At 40.9% G+C, this 19,535-nt stretch overlaps 1 protein-coding gene across 2 annotated transcripts in view; it reads left to right on the top strand.

Moving 5' to 3' along the window:
• Nucleotides 1-1,760: 1,760 nt before the first annotated feature.
• CAPRIN1 (cell cycle associated protein 1) overlaps nucleotides 1,761-19,535 on the top strand; it is a gene marked incomplete at its 5' end in the record, with an annotated part of 34,261 nt that continues 16,486 nt past the window's right edge. For both annotated transcript variants that reach the window (XM_082000924.1, XM_082000925.1), the window contains 6 exons: nucleotides 1,761-1,949; nucleotides 11,171-11,233; nucleotides 13,146-13,232; nucleotides 15,685-15,923; nucleotides 16,037-16,119; nucleotides 18,099-18,236. In XM_082000924.1, coding sequence (XP_081857050.1) covers nucleotides 1,761-1,949; nucleotides 11,171-11,233; nucleotides 13,146-13,232; nucleotides 15,685-15,923; nucleotides 16,037-16,119; nucleotides 18,099-18,236 — 799 coding nt within the window. The remainder of the gene's footprint in view (nucleotides 1,950-11,170; nucleotides 11,234-13,145; nucleotides 13,233-15,684; nucleotides 15,924-16,036; nucleotides 16,120-18,098; nucleotides 18,237-19,535) is intronic.

Here is a 19,535-nt window from a genome sequence, read left to right on the forward strand (position 1 = left end):
TTGTGTGTGGGGATTTGGAGAGGAAGGGTAATGCAACATCTCTCTTTTAGTGGTGGAGAACCATTGGGTTGGCCTAGTTGTTCAAGAAACAGTGCCCTTTCTTGCATCAGTGTAATGGATTGTGTGGATCCATGATTAAACAGATCGAAAAAAATTAATATTTAAAAAATAATGGTAAAAATATCTTAAACTGGTATTACAACCAAAAATTCCATCTCCAGTTACTGGGAGTTGAATTTTCAGGGCCTCACATTCCCAAAGTCTTCCATTCATTAATTCCAGAAAGGCAACTGAATAAATACTAGAACCTTTCCAATGATATTTATCTCCCCAGCCCCCTGAAGGCAGTGGCGTTTCATTTTCAAGCTGTACTTCATGAAAATGGTACAGTATTAATTCAAAAATTTCCTTTACTTCACAGAAACACCTGATGCCATTGCAGTTCAATGTCTTTAAATTAACATTGAAGTAATTATTTGTTATCAGCACAGAAGAACAGTTTCAGCAAGTGCTAGCCAGACACAATGCAGCTTTGGGTCACAGAAATGTGCAGAACTACAATCAAGTATGTTGTGTAGCATTCAGGGGTTGTATTTGGAGAGAGACGCAGGTACCTCTACCATAGTTCCCAGTATGAAAGACGGATCAGGCAACTGTTTCCAGTGGCAGAAATGCAGTTATTAAGGCCAAATTACACCTGCGGCACGCCACCTCTCCGGAACCCTCCCACAGTTTTAGGGACGTGCCTTAAAGGCATGAATAGGCAGAAAACATGTTTTGGAGTCACGCTTATGTCGTGAACGGCCTCACTCCCGGGAAGGCAGGAGCGCTGCGACGGCCTCTGCTCCCCACCGCCACCTCCTCAGCCCCATCGCCTCAGCGAGAGGGCCCCGGCAGCGCCCCGCTCCTCAGGGACGGCCACAACCAGCCTAACGCCGCCCGTCCTTTCACGGGCAGCACAGCCCAGCGCCGCGCGGGGGAGGGGCCACCCCGCCCGACCCACGGTGAGTCCCGACTCGCTGCGGGCCCGCCGGGGACACGGCGCCGGCGGCGGCAGGCGGCAGCCGCGGGCAGGCTGCCCCGCCTGGCTATTGTGTCTGGCGGTTAGGCGCCCGCCGCGCGCCTGAAAGACGGCGCCGCTGCTGGGAAGCACCTCCTCCGCCTGGGCAGGGCCGGGGCCGCAGCTGCTGGCGGGCGGGCTCAGGCGTCCTCCACGGGCACTCGCGAGTGGCGAGGACCCCGCGCCGCTCGCTCCCAGGCCGCCTTTGCTTTACGCGCTGGCGTGCGCGCTCTCGCTCTCTCTCCCCTAGTAGTGCGGTGCGGAGGTAGCAAGAGCGGGGCGGCGGGGCCCGAGTCGGCTGAGGCGGCCATTCCTAGAGCGAGAGCGCAGCGCACCGAGTGCCCCCCTGCTACCCCGGGCCGCTCAGGCAGACGGTGAGGAGGGTGGCGAAGCCCTCCGGACACCGGCGGGAAGGGTCGAGTTCGGGGAATGACCGTTGGCTGGGCGGGCGAGCGGCGCGAGGCTGCCTGGTCACGTGGCCGCCCCGCGCGCGCGCCCCCGTCCGCCCGAGTCAATTGGCTGTAAGGGGGGGGGGGGGGCGAGTGGGCGCGCGCCGGCAGGTGCGGCGGGCGCGCGCCCCCTGGGCGTGGGGAAAGCGGCCGTGTGCGCGTCCGCCCGCCCTCCCGCGTGTCCCCGCCGGCGGCCCGTTCCCCTGTAACGCGCTCTCGCTCTCTCTTCTCTCCCTTTCTCTCTCTCAGAGATGCCCTCGGCTACCAACAGCACTATGGCGAGCAGCAGCGGGAAGACGGGCCCGGGCGGTGAGGCTGCCCCGGCAGCGGCGGCCGCCCCGCAGGCATCGGGCGGCAGCATCACCTCGGTACAAACCGAGGCCATGAAGCAGATCCTGGGAGTGATCGACAAAAAGCTGCGCAACCTGGAGAAGAAAAAGGTGCTGTCCTGTCCCCCTCGGACGGCGGCCGCGGGGCTGACCGTCCGTCCCCCCCCCCCCCCCCCCCGCCCGTCCTGAGGGTGGGCCCCGGGCCCCTCGGTCGCCCACCCTCCTTACCCCCTCCTCTCGTCCCGGCAGGCCCCCGCTATCTGGCGAGCCTTGCCGCCGCGTTGGGCCTTCTGAAGGGACGTTGAATCCTCCGTTCCCATTTTCCTTCCTCTTCCTTGTGCTAGCGAGACGGCGGCCGGTCCCCTCAGCCGTGCCCTCCCGGGCCCTGGGCGAAGGGAGCCTGCGGCCTTGCGCGGGTTGTTCCCAGCGTCACCCCCAGGGGCCGCCTGCTGGAAGGTTCCAGAAGGGCGAGCGCGTCTCTCACGGCCTTTCCCCTACCCCTCTCGGGGGTCCCCCGGCCTTTTCTGTCGGCCGCCCTCTTCCCTCGGCTCCGTACCGCCCTTGGGAGCCAACCGGGCGCGTTCCCCCTCATCCCCGTGCGGCAGCGGCCGGAGGGGTCGTGGCTGCCGCCCCCCTTCAGCCCAGCGGGCCGAGGCCCCCTCCTCGCTGCCGGCGAGACCCCCCTCGGAGGCGCGGCTCCCTTCCCCCTCTCTTCCGCCTTTTGTTTCCCTCGGCCGTGCCTTGCCCAGCCCGGCTCTCGGCTCTCCGCTGGGAAGGGCCCCCCCATTTCCTCGCTTCTCCCCCTCTCCCCGCCCCTCCTTTCCCTCCGCTCCCGTCGCGGGAGCGCTCCCCGCTCCGGAGAGGCTGCGGCGCGCCGGGCTCCCCTCAGAGCCCGTGCACATGGAAGCGGGAGCTAACATGGCGGCGGCGGAGGCAGCCTCAGCCTCTCCGACGGAACTGCATTGTGCGAGCAGCCTGCACAAAGCCGGGGGCCGCCGGCCACCCCACCCAGGGATTTTTCATCTCTCGTTTTTCATCGCCCTAAGCTCACCCCTTTGGGAGTCTTAGGTCAGCTGGAAGCGGCCTTTAAGGAGTTATTTTTAGAAATAGCAGCTACTAAATCCGTGGTCCTTGGACGATTCGAGTTGTGACAGAAGAGAAAAAAGGGTATCGTGGTTACTTACCCACTCAGTGCTCGGTGTTGCTAGATTACATGAGCTTCACAGGGCTTTCCAACCTACAGAGCATGAGGTGTCCATCAGAAAAATACTAACATACGTGTAGCCTAAAGACTTGCTTCAAAACACTATTACTAAGCTAAAATTAGGGAGTACTAAAAAACAACTTTATGTCTGTGTTGAAGCTCTTAAGTCTGTTTTTGTTCTTAGAAGAAAATAGGCTCCTAGTAATCTAGACTAGTATTCCATATTTGTAGAAGGTGGAAATATTGGCACTACAGTAGCCTGTACAGGTGAGTTGCACATGAAACAAGCTGTGCTTTACCTGTATATATGTGCACAGTGTAGTTTCCCCCCTTAAAAAACGGGTGTTGGATTTTCCTGTTTTTTAAAAACGAAAGAACAAAAAGCTGCAAGCCAGGAGCTTTTTAGATTAGTTCTAGAATCTGAGGATCTTTTATTGATCCTTGTCTGAATACTGTCGTGTATAGATAGCACAAAATGTCTGTCTTAAACTTGTCATTAATACATATGAATGTGCCCGCACACAAGAATATTGATCTTCAACTTGAGAAAGAATGCAGATCTTTATGTCTCTCGTTGTTTCAAATAAAATGAAGTTGTTGATACGATTGTTGTATCTAACATCTACAAAAATCCTCTAAAAATATTTTTCTATGATGTTCCAAATGTATATTTTAAAACCTAGAATTAGCAGGTGAATATTCTTTTGATCTGTTCTGTATTTTGAAGTAATAAAAAGGATAAGCACACTCTTACTGGTGTGCGGGTCAGCTTTCCTTTCTAGTAGCGTTTTTATTTACCTTTTAAAATAAATAATTTACACCTAATTTACCCCTGGTTTAGTCATTCCATTCTATTTGAATGGACTTCTAGTCAACTTTCATAATTAGAAGAATGTGTGGGAGGCTATTATTCTGGCAGAAGGGTGAGATTTGGTGATGCTGGTCTCATGAAGGCCCTAGTTTTTGGGGTTGGGTTTTTTTTGTGTATTTGTGTCTGCTGTCGTGACTTTTTGTAACTGGTGTCATAGCAACTGCATACAGGGGTCAAAGCGCCTTTTTTCTGGAAATGGCTTCAGTGGAAAGATCTTCCATGAAAATTACTTAGAGCATCTCTTTGGGGTACTCAGTGGTAGACAGCGTGGGCTTAAAAAAAACCCAGCGAAGGCTAGGTGAGTTGCAGTTCAAAGATTTCTCTAAGTCTTAATGGTCTGAAGTTCCAAAACTTACTGAAGTAGGACTCACATGTCAAAGTCATGAGATAAATTGTTCTTGGTGTATTAGAGCAGAATTACTAAATTGAGGGCTTGAGCCTCTCCCTTTGGTGGGGGAATTAACAGTTCTTTAGTAAATCAACATTTTTTTATTAAAGAGAGCATTGCGTACTTAGGGTCCTGAAAACAAAGCTTATTGTACACATGGGCATCAGTATTTTTATTTTATTACTCGATAAATTTACTTAAGTCCACAAATTCATTAATTTTCCTTTATTTTGAATCTCTTGACAAGAATTTTTTTTTTTTACCCTCCAGAAATTAAAACGGTAGTGGATACTGCACAGACAGGAGCAGGTGAAAAATCCAGTAAATCTCACTGAAAACTTGTGCTTAGTTGAACATTTAATCCTTTCTTTGTCAACAGCTGATAATGAAGGCCAGTAGAAATGATTCAGGGAGCTTTGTATGTGAGAACAAATACAAAAATATTCTTAAGACGCTTGCTTTTGAAGGATGAAAAATGATTGCTCTGTAAGAGGTACCATCTTAGGTTTTAAATGGTATGTGCAGCTTTTAGTTGAGGAAAGGTCACTATGAAGAAATTAGAAATTTTGAAGTAAATTATTTAGTGTCATGTTTCCTTCTAAACTCTGAGGGTGAAGTGATGTGACCATCGAAACACAGTACACAATTTCAAATGATAATATTTATAACTTCTATACTATTTTGAATGTTTCTGTATAAACTAGAAATATGAGATTATTAGTTATACTTTTTCTTCCTAAAAGCAACCTCATTATTTGAAAGAATGAGTTTTGCTTGTGTTAAAAGGGACTAGGATAAATTGAATTGCTCTTCATAAATGTATGTGAAAACAATGGCCTGAAAATGTCAGTTCTCCATCTCTTTATATTTGGAAATAATAGGAATGCTATCCTGTTTTCTTCTGTTCTTTGATGACTAGGTATTTGTGTGTACATGAGAGGGGGTAATTGAAGGGGTATTTTCGCCACGAGACCTTCAGAGGTGCAACTTGAGTATATATTGACAAGCTTAGTTAATTTAAAAGTTGCATGAACTCCTCTAGGTTTTTATTAGGTCTCTGAGGTTAGAATCCTACTAGCACTCCAGATTCCCTAGAAGAAAATACTTCAGTAAGACCTGCATTTTCTTCTTCTACCTACTCTTTCTGCTTTTTTGGTTTTTTAGAGGGAAAACCCTTTCAAAATTAAGCTGGTAGAATGTAGATCAAACTCATGTCCTGATACAATGACGACTGAAAAAAACAAAGTTACTTTTGCTTTCAACTTGTGTAATACAGCATGAGCTATGTAAACTTAGTTTTTAATCCCAAATGTTCTGTAAAAGGGGCAAAAGCTCTCATTTGCTAACACATGGTTTAAGGTATGGGCAGGTGATCACAAAGGTTATTCTTGGGCAACTGTAAATATGAAGTAAGCATGTTAGCTTAAACTAGTTGACATGACTTGAGCTTGCTGCATACAGTTAAAACGATGATACATTTTAGCTGTAGCTGGTAACCTAAGAGGCTATTGCTTTATCAGCCTGCCTCTGAATTTCTGAATAAATGTAATCCTGACGGGGTTGAAAAATGAATACTTAAAGCGCCTCTCATTCTTGCACATGAATTTTCACTGGAGCGGTAGATGGGTATTTCAAGTTGATCTGACTTGGTTCAGTAAAATGTTGGATTTCCCATAGGAAACATTTACAAATTTTGAGTAAGGTGAGAGTGGTTTTCTGTTCTTACAGGTGCAGCTAATGATAGCAGGGAAGTGCCACACTTCAAGTTGCCCATCAGTAGCAGCACTTTGAAGTGCTTTTGCACGATTATTTGGGCCACTTGGATGTTCAAGGCTTGTGAGCGTCTCTCCAGAAGATCTCCTTGTGAAGCTTGGTTTCAAATTTGTCTTTGGAGATTAAACATGATTTTGAAACCAATAAAATTGTAAAATTCATTTGAAACTGTGTATCAAAAGTCCAAATCTTTCTTTGAAACCCCTTCTGATAACAATTTTGGATAACCAAGCTTCGTCTCTTAAAAATCAAGCAGGTTTAGCTGTGACATTATTTGGTGTTTGGTACTTCCTGGTTTCAGCTTTCTCTGTTTTGTTTTTAATTGTTCTGTGTAGCATAGGGATTATGTCTCATAGCAAGTTCTGTTAACTAGATACATGATGCCTAAAAGCTGTGAAAGATCTTCTAGTTATTTAAGTTTTTCAGATGCTACTTTCATGTTTTGTTGATGCTTTTTTTTTTTCAGAAGAAAAAGATACACAGAACGTGTTGGGAGGACCCAGTTTATGTTCTAGAATTCACTTGCTGTTGTAAAAGTAACTCTTTTTGAAAATAAAGGATGTGTGGAACAAAATCTAGATCTCTTGCAGTGTAGTCAACTTCCCTGTAGATTCATAGTGTTTCTATAGGAAATACTGTATGGCGAGTTGGAAAGACAACATATATTGCAACCACCAAAACTTTGAGGAGTTTTGCTCATCTGTGGCTTAACTTGGCTCAGGCTACTGAAGAAGCGATTTCTTTCTCTGTAGTCAACTCATCCAAGTTCAAAAGGTTTACATTTTGAAGATTGCATGTACCCATCAGTTCTGCATTTCTTTGGGAAGGAGTGGGTCCCACTCCTAGCATGCTTGTGTCTTGGTCACTATGTGTGTTTGGTTGGATCAGGCTCCTGACCCAGCTGTCAGTCTGGCCGTATGGCTGTCCTTGTTGGGGTGTGGGAAGGGTCAAGAACATGTGGTGAGCAGGAGAATACGCCTTTTGTGGTCAGTGTCCTCTGGGTTAAGCTGATCATGAGACTGCAGTCTCAGAATTGGTGTGTCTGTATCTCTTGCTTAAAAACTAATACAGGTATTTTTTTCTAAACTGTCAAACTTATCAGACTTTTGGGGAGAAAAACCACAAGAATATTTACAGCTTATTTCACAAATTAATTTAGTTTAAACAGAAGACCCGTATGTGTTTTGTGTTCTGGAGTATTTGATGTTAATGCTTTATTACATCTTGGTTATAACTCAGGACTGAAACAGCTTCTTGAGACTTCCGTTTGGTATAATAGGAAGTGTTCCCAGACAGTGGATGTGAGAACTGTGTGTTTTTTTGAAAGGTTCTGAACCTCCATGTTTCATTCCTGATACAGTTTAAGTGTTTTTTGGTTTTTTTTTTCCCTGAGGAAATGGGAAACCTGATTTTTTTTTTTTTTTTGGTTGTTTATGGGCAGTCTTTATTGAGAAGTTAAACTGATGGGTGAGTGTGGAGATGATGGTAGAGGGTGGATAAATTACAGTGTACAAATGTAAAACAGGTAATATGCTTCTGTTTTATATCTTGGCTTTTCTTTTGCTTCCATGGGAAATGTATAATGCAGCTACTTTAAATTTTGGATTGTCTTAATTGTGTAAAAAATACATGCGTTTTTTGAGAGGTCTCAGAAAACACTTTGCAGTAGTCCCCTCCATCTTTGCTTGTGGTGAAGTGTGCGTTACAAAATGTTTACTTCAGCTGGTTGAAGAGGTTACCTTCTCCCTGTCCACCTTGCAGCTTGTCATACATACTTGTGCTGCTGTAACTGGTATAAAACATACCCTTGAAATTATCTGGTTAAATATAGTGCCTCCCTCTTGGCCCCCTTTTTTAAGGGTTATTTTTAATCAGATCATTCCAGTGATCCAGTTCATAGCATAGCACTGTAAATGACTGTAACAGCACAGCTGATTGGTCAGGTGTTTTTAAAACCAGTATTGTTTTTAAAGCTAATACCATGTAACTGCTATTTTTTTCACTTCAGGATGACACTTTTGAGGCAATTCAGAGAAGGTAATGAGCGCTTGAGTGTGAGGGGAAGGTATCTGTAACTCAAATTTAGATTCTTATTAAAATCTAGGGCATACTTAAGCAATGAACACCACCACCTTCCTCCTGTGCCCCCCCCCCCCCGGTAGGCTATATGTAGTGCTTTTCTCCTAGGGAACTCCAAAATACTTCAGGTATCTCAGTGGAAAAAGAGCTGAAGCACAGCGTCTTCCTATCTGCGGAACTGGGGCCTGCTGACTCATGAGCTGTTCAATGGATAATTTATGTGCTCACTTTATTATTATTTTTTTTTTCTGCTGGCATAGCTTTTATGCTTCAAAATGTATATCCATGATGAGTGAGGATGAAGTTGTGTAAGGAGGGGTAAAATTAAAAAAATCTTTACTTCATGCAGACACTGCAGTAGGTTGCTAAGCAGGAATTTTACTGCAGTTATTTTACAGCACTAGTGCTGCTCTTAGATTGCTGTTAGTTGACAGTACAGATTAAAAAGAAAACGTTTTGCTTCCTTAATGTTTGTGGGTAATGCAGCACTTGGACTTCACAGTGTCTTTGGGATGATAGAAAAATGCTTACTTGGCATTTGAAATCTTTGTGATAACATGTAACCAAATACACATTTGCTTGTCCTCTGCATTGCAGCTGAAAGGGCTTTCTTTCCTTGGTTTTTACCTTTCTGATACAAATGTTTTTAAGGAAGAAAAAGTGGAGAAAAGTAACCTTTCTGCTATTCCTAATGGTTAGAAATAGACATACTACCCTTTGTTTTTTAGTTGATAAATTGCTGAATAAAAATGAACAAAGCATTTACATTAGACCTAAGAATATTTGAGCATTTAAGAAAAATTTAGGCACTGTTTGAGTATGTTATTGCAATATACTTAAATCTGAAGATACCAACTATGCTGAAGTAAGGCTGCATGGAAAAATCTATGCAGAAACACTTGTAGTTATTGAGGGTATTTGTGTCTTTCCTCCCTTATGCCCTTAGCCACCAAAATGGATTATGTGAGTGTTTTGCAGCATAGTTTTGCAATATATATTTTCTTCAACAAAGTTGATTTAAGCAGCGTTCTCTTAGAATTTGGTGTTCTGTTGCGTTTGTTTTACTGTTGTTGTTTTTGGGTTTGTGTTGGAAACTGCATCACAGAAATTGTTGGGGTTTTTGTAAGGCATTTTTGTAGGAACTGTTTAAACTGGCTCATATTAAGAGCCTATTTACTGTGCAGCCTCACAAACAATTGCATCAGTGTGACCAAGGGAGTTGTAATCTGCAGCATGGGAGTAAGTGGCTTGAGCAAGCAGGAACTTCTTAAAATTTCTTTGTCTACAAAGCCAGTTTGTTGCAGGATTTAAGCCACCTTAAGCAGTGGAGGTGTTCGTTAACCTGCCTGGCTTTGTGCTGGGGTATTGCCATGTTTGAGCTCTTTACCCTCCCTTTTTGACTTCACAGCTCACCTATGATCTCTTAAATCATGAAAATTACTTTTGTGATTGTCCGACGGTGTCATCTATCCTAAAATTAGTATGTGTAAGAGTAAAAATGACCTTATTTCCTGTTGTGGTAGATTTCCAAATGCCAAATGCTTTTCAGAGGTTTGGGTTTTTTTAATGTATTGCCAACTGTCTGCTGCATTTGACAACTGTTCTCTGCTCATGTCTGTTCCCAACATGAAATTCCTGGTAATACGTTTTTGGAGCTCAGGAAGTTCTTCTTTGACTTTGCCTGGGCCATTACTGTCTCTGATGCACTGAAAGATGAAGTAGTTAAGTGTTAAATCTAACCTGTAGGATTTCCAAAGAAATAAACTGTTGGTGCTAGGTGACCTCAACAGGACCAAGTCTGATAAGGGTGGCTGTGTGTTTCAGTAAGTGATGCTGGGCATCAAATACTTTCTTTGTAAGAGGAGTTTTCTTGTTAAGGTGTTTCACAAACTTTAATCTTTCCAAAAGGTCTGAGGTTGAGCTTAGAAGTTGAATTAGCTAGGAAAAATATCATTATGATATTTTAACTGAAATGTTCTGAAATACAAATAGTAAAAAATGAAGACCACCATCAACAAAAAAACCCCATCACTCTGTGACAGGTATAAACTCTGAAACAATGGTTGTGTCAGGGTTTTAATTCTTTTACTTTCAAAACATAGTGTTTCTGTTTGCTTTCCTTTTCATGTTGTTGTTATGCTAGATTGGGAAGATAATTGTTAAGGATTAATTTTAATAGTTTTCTTTTAATAAGATCGAGGCAACTTTCATAAGAATATGATCACATGTGATAGTATAGAAATGGTGAAAACTTAGAGCTTAATAGTTAGGTATGTTATTCTTACAGACTTCGCTTCCTTTCTGAGAACCTTTCTATTTAGTCTGAAGATTTTTGTCACTTGGACATGCATAGGTTTTACCTGCTTTTGGCTAATGTCAGTGTTTTGCATGGTTTTGCATTTGAGCAGATTATAGAACTGATCCAGCTGAAAATGAACCTAATGATTCCTTTTTCAGTTTCTCCCCATGAAAAAGAAGTCTTAATGCGCTTGAACAAAAATACTTTGGAGCTATTAATATGAATTGTGTTGGTGGGCATTCTTGCACAAAGGATTAGAAACTGTTTTAAGTTCTTCAAAACTATGCAACTACAAAGAATTACAGTTCTGAATCCTAATAGCACTGACAGTGTTTTTTTGCAGTTAATGTTTTTGGTATTGTAGTGATACAGTGGTAATAACCTCTGACTCAGAACGGAGTTCAGCTTTTTGTTTGGACTGAAGGAAATGTGCATTGAGAGTGTTGTCCCCCTTAGGAGGAATGTGTATTTCCTCAGAAATTAAGATTAGGCATGAAGATGTATTGTGATAGCCAAATAAACAAGGTTAAGATATTTGTCTCTTGGGGAAGTATTTACATTTTTTTAACCCAGGAGACAAGTTTTCTCGGGTACTATTTCTACATTACAAGTTGCATGCTTGTGTAATGTGTTACAGTCTATGTTTGCCGTCATACAAGTAGAAAAAGGCAGTAACCTGATTTTGGCTCCTCATAATAGCAGTTTTCTTTCTTTTCAGAGCAAACTTGATGATTACCAGGAACGAATGAACAAGGGAGAACGTCTGAATCAAGATCAACTGGTAAAAAGAAAAAGACCAACTAACCAGTTCTCTGTTAAATTGCTTTGTGATCTTGGTGGGGAAGGAAGGGATGAATTTCACTTCTCCTTTCCCGTTGTTAAAAGCTAAATTTTTCTGAGCTCTGACTTGGCCTCAGTTTTTTTATTGCCTAGAACATCTCAATTTTTCTGTTAATCAGAAACTGAAAGAATAGGTAGAGGAACGTGTTGTAATGCTTTATGCTTGTTGAGGTTAGGTTGTAAATAAGCTGTGGTGAAAATTGGCGTATGTTATAACCTGTTGAAATAGCTAAATGATACCGTTGAGGTTCTCTGGACATTGTCCTTTGCAGAAAATATGCCCAGGGAGAACTTTCCTAGTAGCTTAGTCCCTTGGTGGCTTGTAAATATTGTGCAGTCTAGTTAGAGATGTAGTTTAGACCAAGTTCTGAAGGGCTCCAAAAATAAGCTACGTCCACATGTCACAGCTATCAGTGCAGCAGATGTGATGCTCTAGACAAGCTGAGCTTAGTGGATGTATGCTGCTTCTCTCCTTGTTGGGGCTGGTTCTTAAAGTACGTTATTTTAGAGCTTGACTCAACAGCACTTTTCCAGTTGTAATAAATATAAAGCAAGTATCAAATTAAATTCAGTTGTATGATGCAAACATGCATATTGATACTTAAAGAGATTACCAGATGCTCAGTAATCAACAATACTTTGTTGATGATTTTTAACATTGAAAAGAGTGAAGGAAAAAAACCACCCTGCAACTATTGCAGCTGTTCACAGTTAAAAAAATTAGCTGTTTTTCTTGGTCCATGTGATCTTTTCATCTGTCTAGGCTTCACTCTGTTTTTTCTGTGCCAGCTGAAATATCACTGATCTGTATATTTTTAATTTTTAATGGTGTATTGTGAAAATAAACCATGAGAAGTTTTCTGTTTGATGAACAGGGAAGATAACAGAAATTTCATATTGAGGAGGGAAGCTCATGAATTAAGTTTTATGAAGACCACAGCCTGACTACCACACTTCATAAAGATCAAATCTTTTTTGGTTGGAGAAATACTGGAAGTATTCGTTATTTTCACTTATATCTTCTGCTTCTACAAATCATCTAAGAATGATTTTAATTTTGTAAATCACCTAATGCATATGCATAATGTGTATATGCATAAGGTGTAAGTTTCTTAGCTATATTATAAATGGAAATCCCTAAGGAAAAAAAGCAATTAAAATTCAAGTTCCTTGCTTTACTCAAAGAAAGTAGGACCTTACCTTTTCTTTGGCTCAGTTGTTCTTACCAAGAACACATCCATTCTTGATTTTGTCACAGCAAGAGTGTAAATATCTCCGCCGTTTTTTTCCCCTGAGTTAACTGTCTGTAATTTCTCAGTACTGCAAAGTGGGTTAAAGAGTTTGGTGCAAATCAGAATATTAGATTTAAGGAAATAGCGAATAATACAGATTTCTGGAGAAGGGAACATGATTATATATAGTGTTTTGGCTTTGACTCAAGATAAAAATGCATTCTCAAAATTCTTACCTCTTGAGCAGTTTTGAGTTGACAGATTACTCTTCTCCCCCTTTTCCCTGGCCTGCCAGTTAGTTTTTGTCAGGAACAGGCTAAAGCCAAGCATTAAACTAGTGTATCAGGCATGTGAGCGCATATATGCATATGCTGTAGCATATTCGGCTAAGAAACTAGAGGCCCTAAAGACATACACAAGTCTTTTCAGTATTTTGGTGAAAAATGAAAATCAAATAACTTTTCAGTGAAAATCAAAGTTTGACTTAATGTTGTTGCAGGGAGTCCCATTCAGGGATGTTGTGTCTCACTTAGGAACTAAAAATGTGGAAATTTTTTGTTGGAAGTATGTATTTTGTTCTATTTGTCATGGTTTACTTTTCTTTTTCTTTTTTAAATTAAGGATGCAGTGTCAAAATACCAGGAAGTGACAAATAATCTGGAATTTGCTAAAGAACTGCAGAGGAGTTTTATGGCTCTGAGCCAAGACGTAAGTAAAGAGCAAGTGGTGCAATGTGGGCTATCAGCTGCAATACCAAACACTTAGGCTTTAAATTCTCTTTCACTAATACTAGATGCAGTAGTCGCCTCTACAGAGATGAAACGCACATGATTTCTTGTATGTTTGGCTGTTTTCTTTTACTCTGTGTACTAGCTTGTGTCAGGTTTTCTGAAGACTATTCCTAAAAGATCTTTCTGATGGACTACATAAATGTATGGGAGCAAAAATAATGTAATTTTCTGACAAAATGTAACTGTTGAAAACAGTGTGATTGCAGAAGAGGCCTGTCATGAAACATTATACACAGCCGCTTACTGCCAATAGTAACATTTTCTTAAAAGAAAACTGAGATTTCACAGGCCTGCTTCTCATGGGCTTCTCGTTGGCAAGTGGGTGAGGGTTTTCATTCCTTTATATTACAATAGGATATCAAGTCTCATCAACTGAAAGCATTGCAAGTCCTTTTTCAAGATTCTTGCTATCTTGTTAATAGCAAATACGGTCTGAAACTACAGTGTGGGACAAGATTAATACTACTTTCATAAAAGATAAGTTAACTGAATACTAGTAAAACAAGTAATCTTTTGGGTTGGTGTTTCAACAAGGATGTAAAATAACAGTGTAATGAAGAATAAGTTCTAAAACTCTTAATAGGCAGTTCCAGTTATATGAACAGCTTCGCTTTATTTCTTTATGCCAAGAGCTGCAAACAGAAAGACACACTTTAGACCTCTGCCATCATTGCAGGAAAATTCAATTCTGGGGCAAGCTGAAAGCTTGAAACCTATTCTAGAGTACTGGAAGATTCTAAATGCAGTAATACAGTTAGAGTTAATGAATTACGGAAAGAGCAGAAACATTGGTAGAATTCATTGTGTAGTCAATGTTAGTGCAGCAGACTGGTCTAGTGAGTGTATTTAGTTTGTGAAGAGATTATATGATCATTTGAAGGGCTTCGGCATCCTCACATTATAAACTGCTTTCTACATTTGATGTTGTTGTAAATTTATAGGCCTCTAAGCCAGGCCGTTTCTTTGCTTTTGTTGCATCAGGGTTCCATGTATGTTTATGGAATACTAGTAATGAAGAATTTTCTTCTTCAGACAAATTTGACCTGAAATATTTCCCTAGTCAACTGACCGCTAAAAGAAGCGAATGAATCCAGGAGTAATAAATTGGTGCTCTGCTTTCAAACTTGGTTGCAATTTTTCCTTATTGGACTTAGTTCTCATACAGCTGGTTTTTAAAAAAGAAACTTAGATGCTTCAGTGGGAGAAAGTTGCTGTCACAAGTTAAGTTTTTTTAAAAAGAAGATTAAGAATTTGTGTACTTACAAAGTAAGCAAGCTGAATTTTGGATGCTAGATGCTTGGATTAAGAATAAGAATGGAAGAAATGTCCTGTAGATTCAGACTAGCGATGCACTTAGACCAGTATTATGACAGCAGTTGTAGAAGGTACTATGTAGAGTACAAGGCTGATGATGATCTGTCTTCCATTTCCTTATGGCATCTGTGATCCTCAAGCTGTGAATGTTAGAGAGTAGATACATTCTTGTTCTGTTTGGTGTCTGTCTCTGGACCTCATGTCCAAGAATTTGTTCAAATCCTTTTTGAACTTGCTGATACTGTCTGTCTTTCATGGCAAAACATTCCATAAGTTCCCTCCTGTGGTGTGCAAGAAACAAGAGTACTTTTGTGTTTATTTGTGTTAAGATGATCTTCTAGTAGTTTCAATGAATGCCTCCTACTATCATGGGATATGGTGAATAATCACTCTGTTCATGTTACCTGCTGGCCTTTATGAAAAATCTGCATCACCCTTACTCCTCCAAATTGAAGAACCCAAGATTGAGCCTTTGCTCATAAGGCAACTGCTCTATCCCCTTAATCTTTTGAGTTGCCTTTCTCTGTACCTTTTCTAATTGCTGTAAGTCCTCCTTAAAGTATGGAAGCCAGAAGTTCTAAATAGCCATAATATTTGTTTAAAAGGTACTTAATTTTGTACATTTTTGCCACTTCCATCTAGGTCAAAATCACTTAGTGTTTACAGAATGTTTCATAAAGGAAACAGATGATAGCAAGCTCGGCTTGTTTGAAATAACACGTTCCTGTCTGATGCTTTAGACATTGTAACTGCAGTTGCTTGACTGAACTGCTTGTAAGGCATGAAGTACAGACTTCAGATAAGAATATGATCACTATCCAATATGATCCAAGGTTTGTGGCATTGATTTTAAATAATTTGTAGGGTTTCAACTCTGCTTAAAAGATACTCTCCAAATTTCACAGGTTATTCTGCTGCAACATTACAAGTGGCATTTCAACACCAACAGCCATCTCTACTTATCAATAAAAGACATCTCAAGTCTGTTTTTTTCCCCCGAGTTTACTACAGAATCCAGGTTTAAGCAACTTAAAATTTCTTCTCATTTTACACAGATCCAGAAAACAATAAAAAAGACAGCACGCAGGGAGCAACTGATGCGAGAAGAAGCTGAGCAGAAGCGTTTAAAGACTGTACTAGAGCTACAGTTTATTTTGGACAAATTGGGCGATGACGAAGTGCGCAACGACTTGAAACAAGGATCAAATGGAGTGCCAGTACTGACAGAGGAGGAACTGACAATGCTGGATGAGTTTTACAAGCTAGTTTACCCTGAACGAGACATGAACATGAGGTAGGCTTAGAGTAAAGTACTTTTCTTTAGAATTGTTAGTTAAGGATGTATTTGTCCTGTGGTAATTTAAAGACTTGGTAAGAAATTTAACTCTTATTAATTATTTTTTTAAGGTTGAATGAGCAGTATGAGCAAGCATCTGTTCATCTGTGGGACTTACTGGAAGGGAAGGAAAAACCAGTTTGTGGAACAACCTGTAAGTATAGTCTCTGTATTAAGAGATAAGACATTGAATTTGTGCTTGAACTAAAATACGGTGCCTGAAGTAAGAGAACTTTGCCAGTTAATTATCTTTCTGGGTTTTTAGAGTAGCTACCTTTTTTTTTTTTCCCCTCAGACCTTAGCTGGACTAACAGGATAACTTACTGAAGTGTGAGCTTACTGTGTGGTTTGTTGGGTTTTTTTTTAACAATGCAGCATTACTCGGTATTTAAGCTTAGTCCATTCCTGCTATTTCAGCAGCATTCTGCTGCTGGTGGTGCTTAGTAGCAATTCTTTGTTTTCTGGAAACGTGTATGTGAACAAGCAGCTTTGTCAATAATATGACCTAATACAAAAACTGGCATGGCCTTATTTAGTGTGATGTTCTGCTCCCCTTTGTCTCCTGCAAAAAGCATTCTGGTTTTGCCCTATTTTGATTGATTAACCCTGTAAATTGGGGTGTGATCATGCAGATGGACTGCTTTTTTGCAGAAATTTAAATTTTCACAAATACACACCTTCTAGCATTAGACTTCAAAAAAATGGCTCTGCTAGGCAGTTGTCTGTTTCTTATATCATGGGCAATTTTTTAAGTATCTTAATTGGAAATTGATGGGAAAGTTCTAGGGAATAGTGTCCCTTTTTGTAGGCAAAACGGCTAACAACTTCCCCTTTAAAAAAAAATCAATTATCTTTATTATATTAGAGTATTATTGAACGGTTGAAAGTTTTTTTGTGTTCTATTCGTAAAAACTGGAATGGTAGTACTGCAGTTGTTATCTAACATGCTTTATTGAGGAATTACACACAAGGTATTGTAAGATACTGTGGCCTTAATGGTAATAGGATTTTTCTTGTTTGTGGTGGAATAGGAAACTTCAAATTGTTTATATTGTTGAAATGAAATTTTGTGAGGAGGTACCAGGTTAGTATTTGTTCTTAATTAGTATTTGTTCTGCAAGAACTCAAGTCTGATATGGTTGTGATATTAGACCTTTGTGAGAGCCCAAAGATACGTACCACATATTGTTTTGAAGAGGTGGAGGAAGGATGGGGGTAGTTTTCAGGAGAGGGCTGATATAGGCTCCTTGGAGGCCTAGTCATTCTCTTACTGGATGAAGTTGGGCTGGCTGTTTTTATAGATCTTGGGATGAGCTTTTAGTGATGTCATTGGCAGCCGTTGCTGGTTTGCTTTGTCCTATAATAGGAATGAATGGTAATGTATTTCTGTGCTCTTTGTGTGTATGTATTGATTCACACAGTGATCATCACTTGCCAGACGTGCATTGTGAATCTTCCATTTTGAGTCTGTTTTGGTTTTTGTTGGCAAGGCAGCATTACTGACCGTCTAGGCCAATGTGGCTGATTTATTTTGGGTTAAGATGCCACAGCATTCATCTAAGGCACTGAGTGCAAACTTATGCTTGTTTCGCTTAAAAAGGCTGTTCTGAGCCACTTCACCTCGGGGAAGGAACCTTCATGAAGGTGATACCTATGTAAATGTGTTTGTACTGACAGTTATTTTGTACTAAATTGATTACAGTAAGGGTTTTTTAGTTAGGAATTTACAAATAAATGAGTTATTGTTGAAGCTTCAGTGAGTTCGTAAAACTTTCCAAACTGAAAACTAAGCAAGAGATTTTTGAAATAGCAGGAATAAAAGTATGATAATTAAATTAATAAACTTTACCTCACTTTGAAGTGTTTCACAAACCTTCTGGAGAGGATTATATACTCTTAAGATTCTCCTTGCCCTTCAGATTTTTCTGGGTGGAAGTGGATTATTTATTGATTTATTTCATATGATTTAGTAAGACAGAAGTAATTCTGTAACAGTAGTGTCTGTATACTAGCTTGGAGCAGCAACATCTTCCCCGCAAAGGCGTAATAAAATGTATGTGGGATCTTTAGGAAGGAAGGAACGGATTATTAGGATTGAGTTACTGCTATCTTTAACTTCTTCCATTGTCCTAGATAAAGCGCTAAAGGAGATTGTTGAACGTATTCTTCAAACTAGTTACTTTGATAGCACCCATAACCATCAGAATGGATTATGTGAGGAAGAAGAGGCAGCACCTGCACCTGCAGTAGAAGACACTGTAGCAGAAACTGGTAAGAATATAGAATCATAGAATAGTTTGGCTTGGAAGGGACCTTTAAAGGTTGTCTAGTCCAAACCCCCTGCAATGAGCAGGGACATCTTCAATGAGATCAGGTTGCTCAGAGCTCTGTCCAACCTGACCTTGGATGTCTCCAGGGATGGGGTATCCACCACCTTTCTGGGAAGCCTATGCCAGTGTTTAACCACCTTAGCTGTGAAAATTTCTTCCTTGTATCTAGTCAAAAACTACCCTCTTTTAGTTTAAAATCATTACCCCTTGTCCTATTGCAACAGGCCCTGCTAAAAGGTCTGTCCCCATTTTTCTTATAGGCTCCCTTCCAGCAGTACTGGAAGGCTGCAATAAGGTCTTTATATGAAGATAATATATAATAATATGAAGATGCCTTGTGACTAGTTTATTTCTTTGTGTTGTACTGTCTTGTCGTCTTGGATTCATCAGAATAAGTTGCAAAATGCAGTTTTAAGTGCACAAAAGCACCTGTCTCTGAATTCTTCAGGTGTTACTAGTGTTTTGAATAGAAATGTCATTTCTTGATAATCAGGCATATATCTAGCCAGGCGACATGTATAGGGGCAGTCAGCCGTTCATTCAGCCCTGCTCTGAGCCGTGAGGAAAGAAAAGCAGAGCTGTGTTGCGGAAGAGTTCTGTAAGGCTGGCTCTTGCCAGCTACTTCTTTGGCGGGACCATAATCCTTCCTAATGATGGCATCGTAAATGCCTTCTGTCACGTGCAAGGAAGGGCTTACTGTTCTAACTGTGGAGTGTCAGCTAAAGGAAGGAACAAAGTCACTTCGTAGTACTTGTTCTTGAGTGCATCTTTCAGCATTTGTCCAATGGATCACTTGCTGAAATAAGAATCCAGGCTAACAAAGAAATTACTTAGAATCCGGTTTATGAAAATGGAGATTACTGCCAACATCTCTTTTTCCTATTTTGTTTTCCTGTAGGACTTCTCATTGTGATTTATAAACAAAAATTTTGTTGGCCTGTAGCATTAAAAAGATCAAAGATTAAAGTTCTGTTGCCTGAGGCTTTTCCATTTTTCAGGTGGCTCCCACAAGTTTAATCCTTGGTTAGAAGGCAGTAGTTTTTGAAGCAAAAAGTATACTTACATACTTAAGAACTTGAGAATATGGTACCAAACTGAAGAAGAAAATTCATGACCTTTTTTCCCTTTTGAATATGTTGTGAAGAAAATCGAAACTTGGGGCAACTGAACATAACTCTTCATAGCAAGAATTTATGTGATTTTTTTTTTCCCCCCTTTTTAATTCAAAACTCTGAGAATC

This window comes from Phaethon aethereus (assembly GCF_964289735.1).
Source record: "Phaethon aethereus genome assembly, chromosome: 5".
Taxonomy (NCBI): Eukaryota; Metazoa; Chordata; class Aves; order Phaethontiformes; family Phaethontidae; genus Phaethon; species Phaethon aethereus.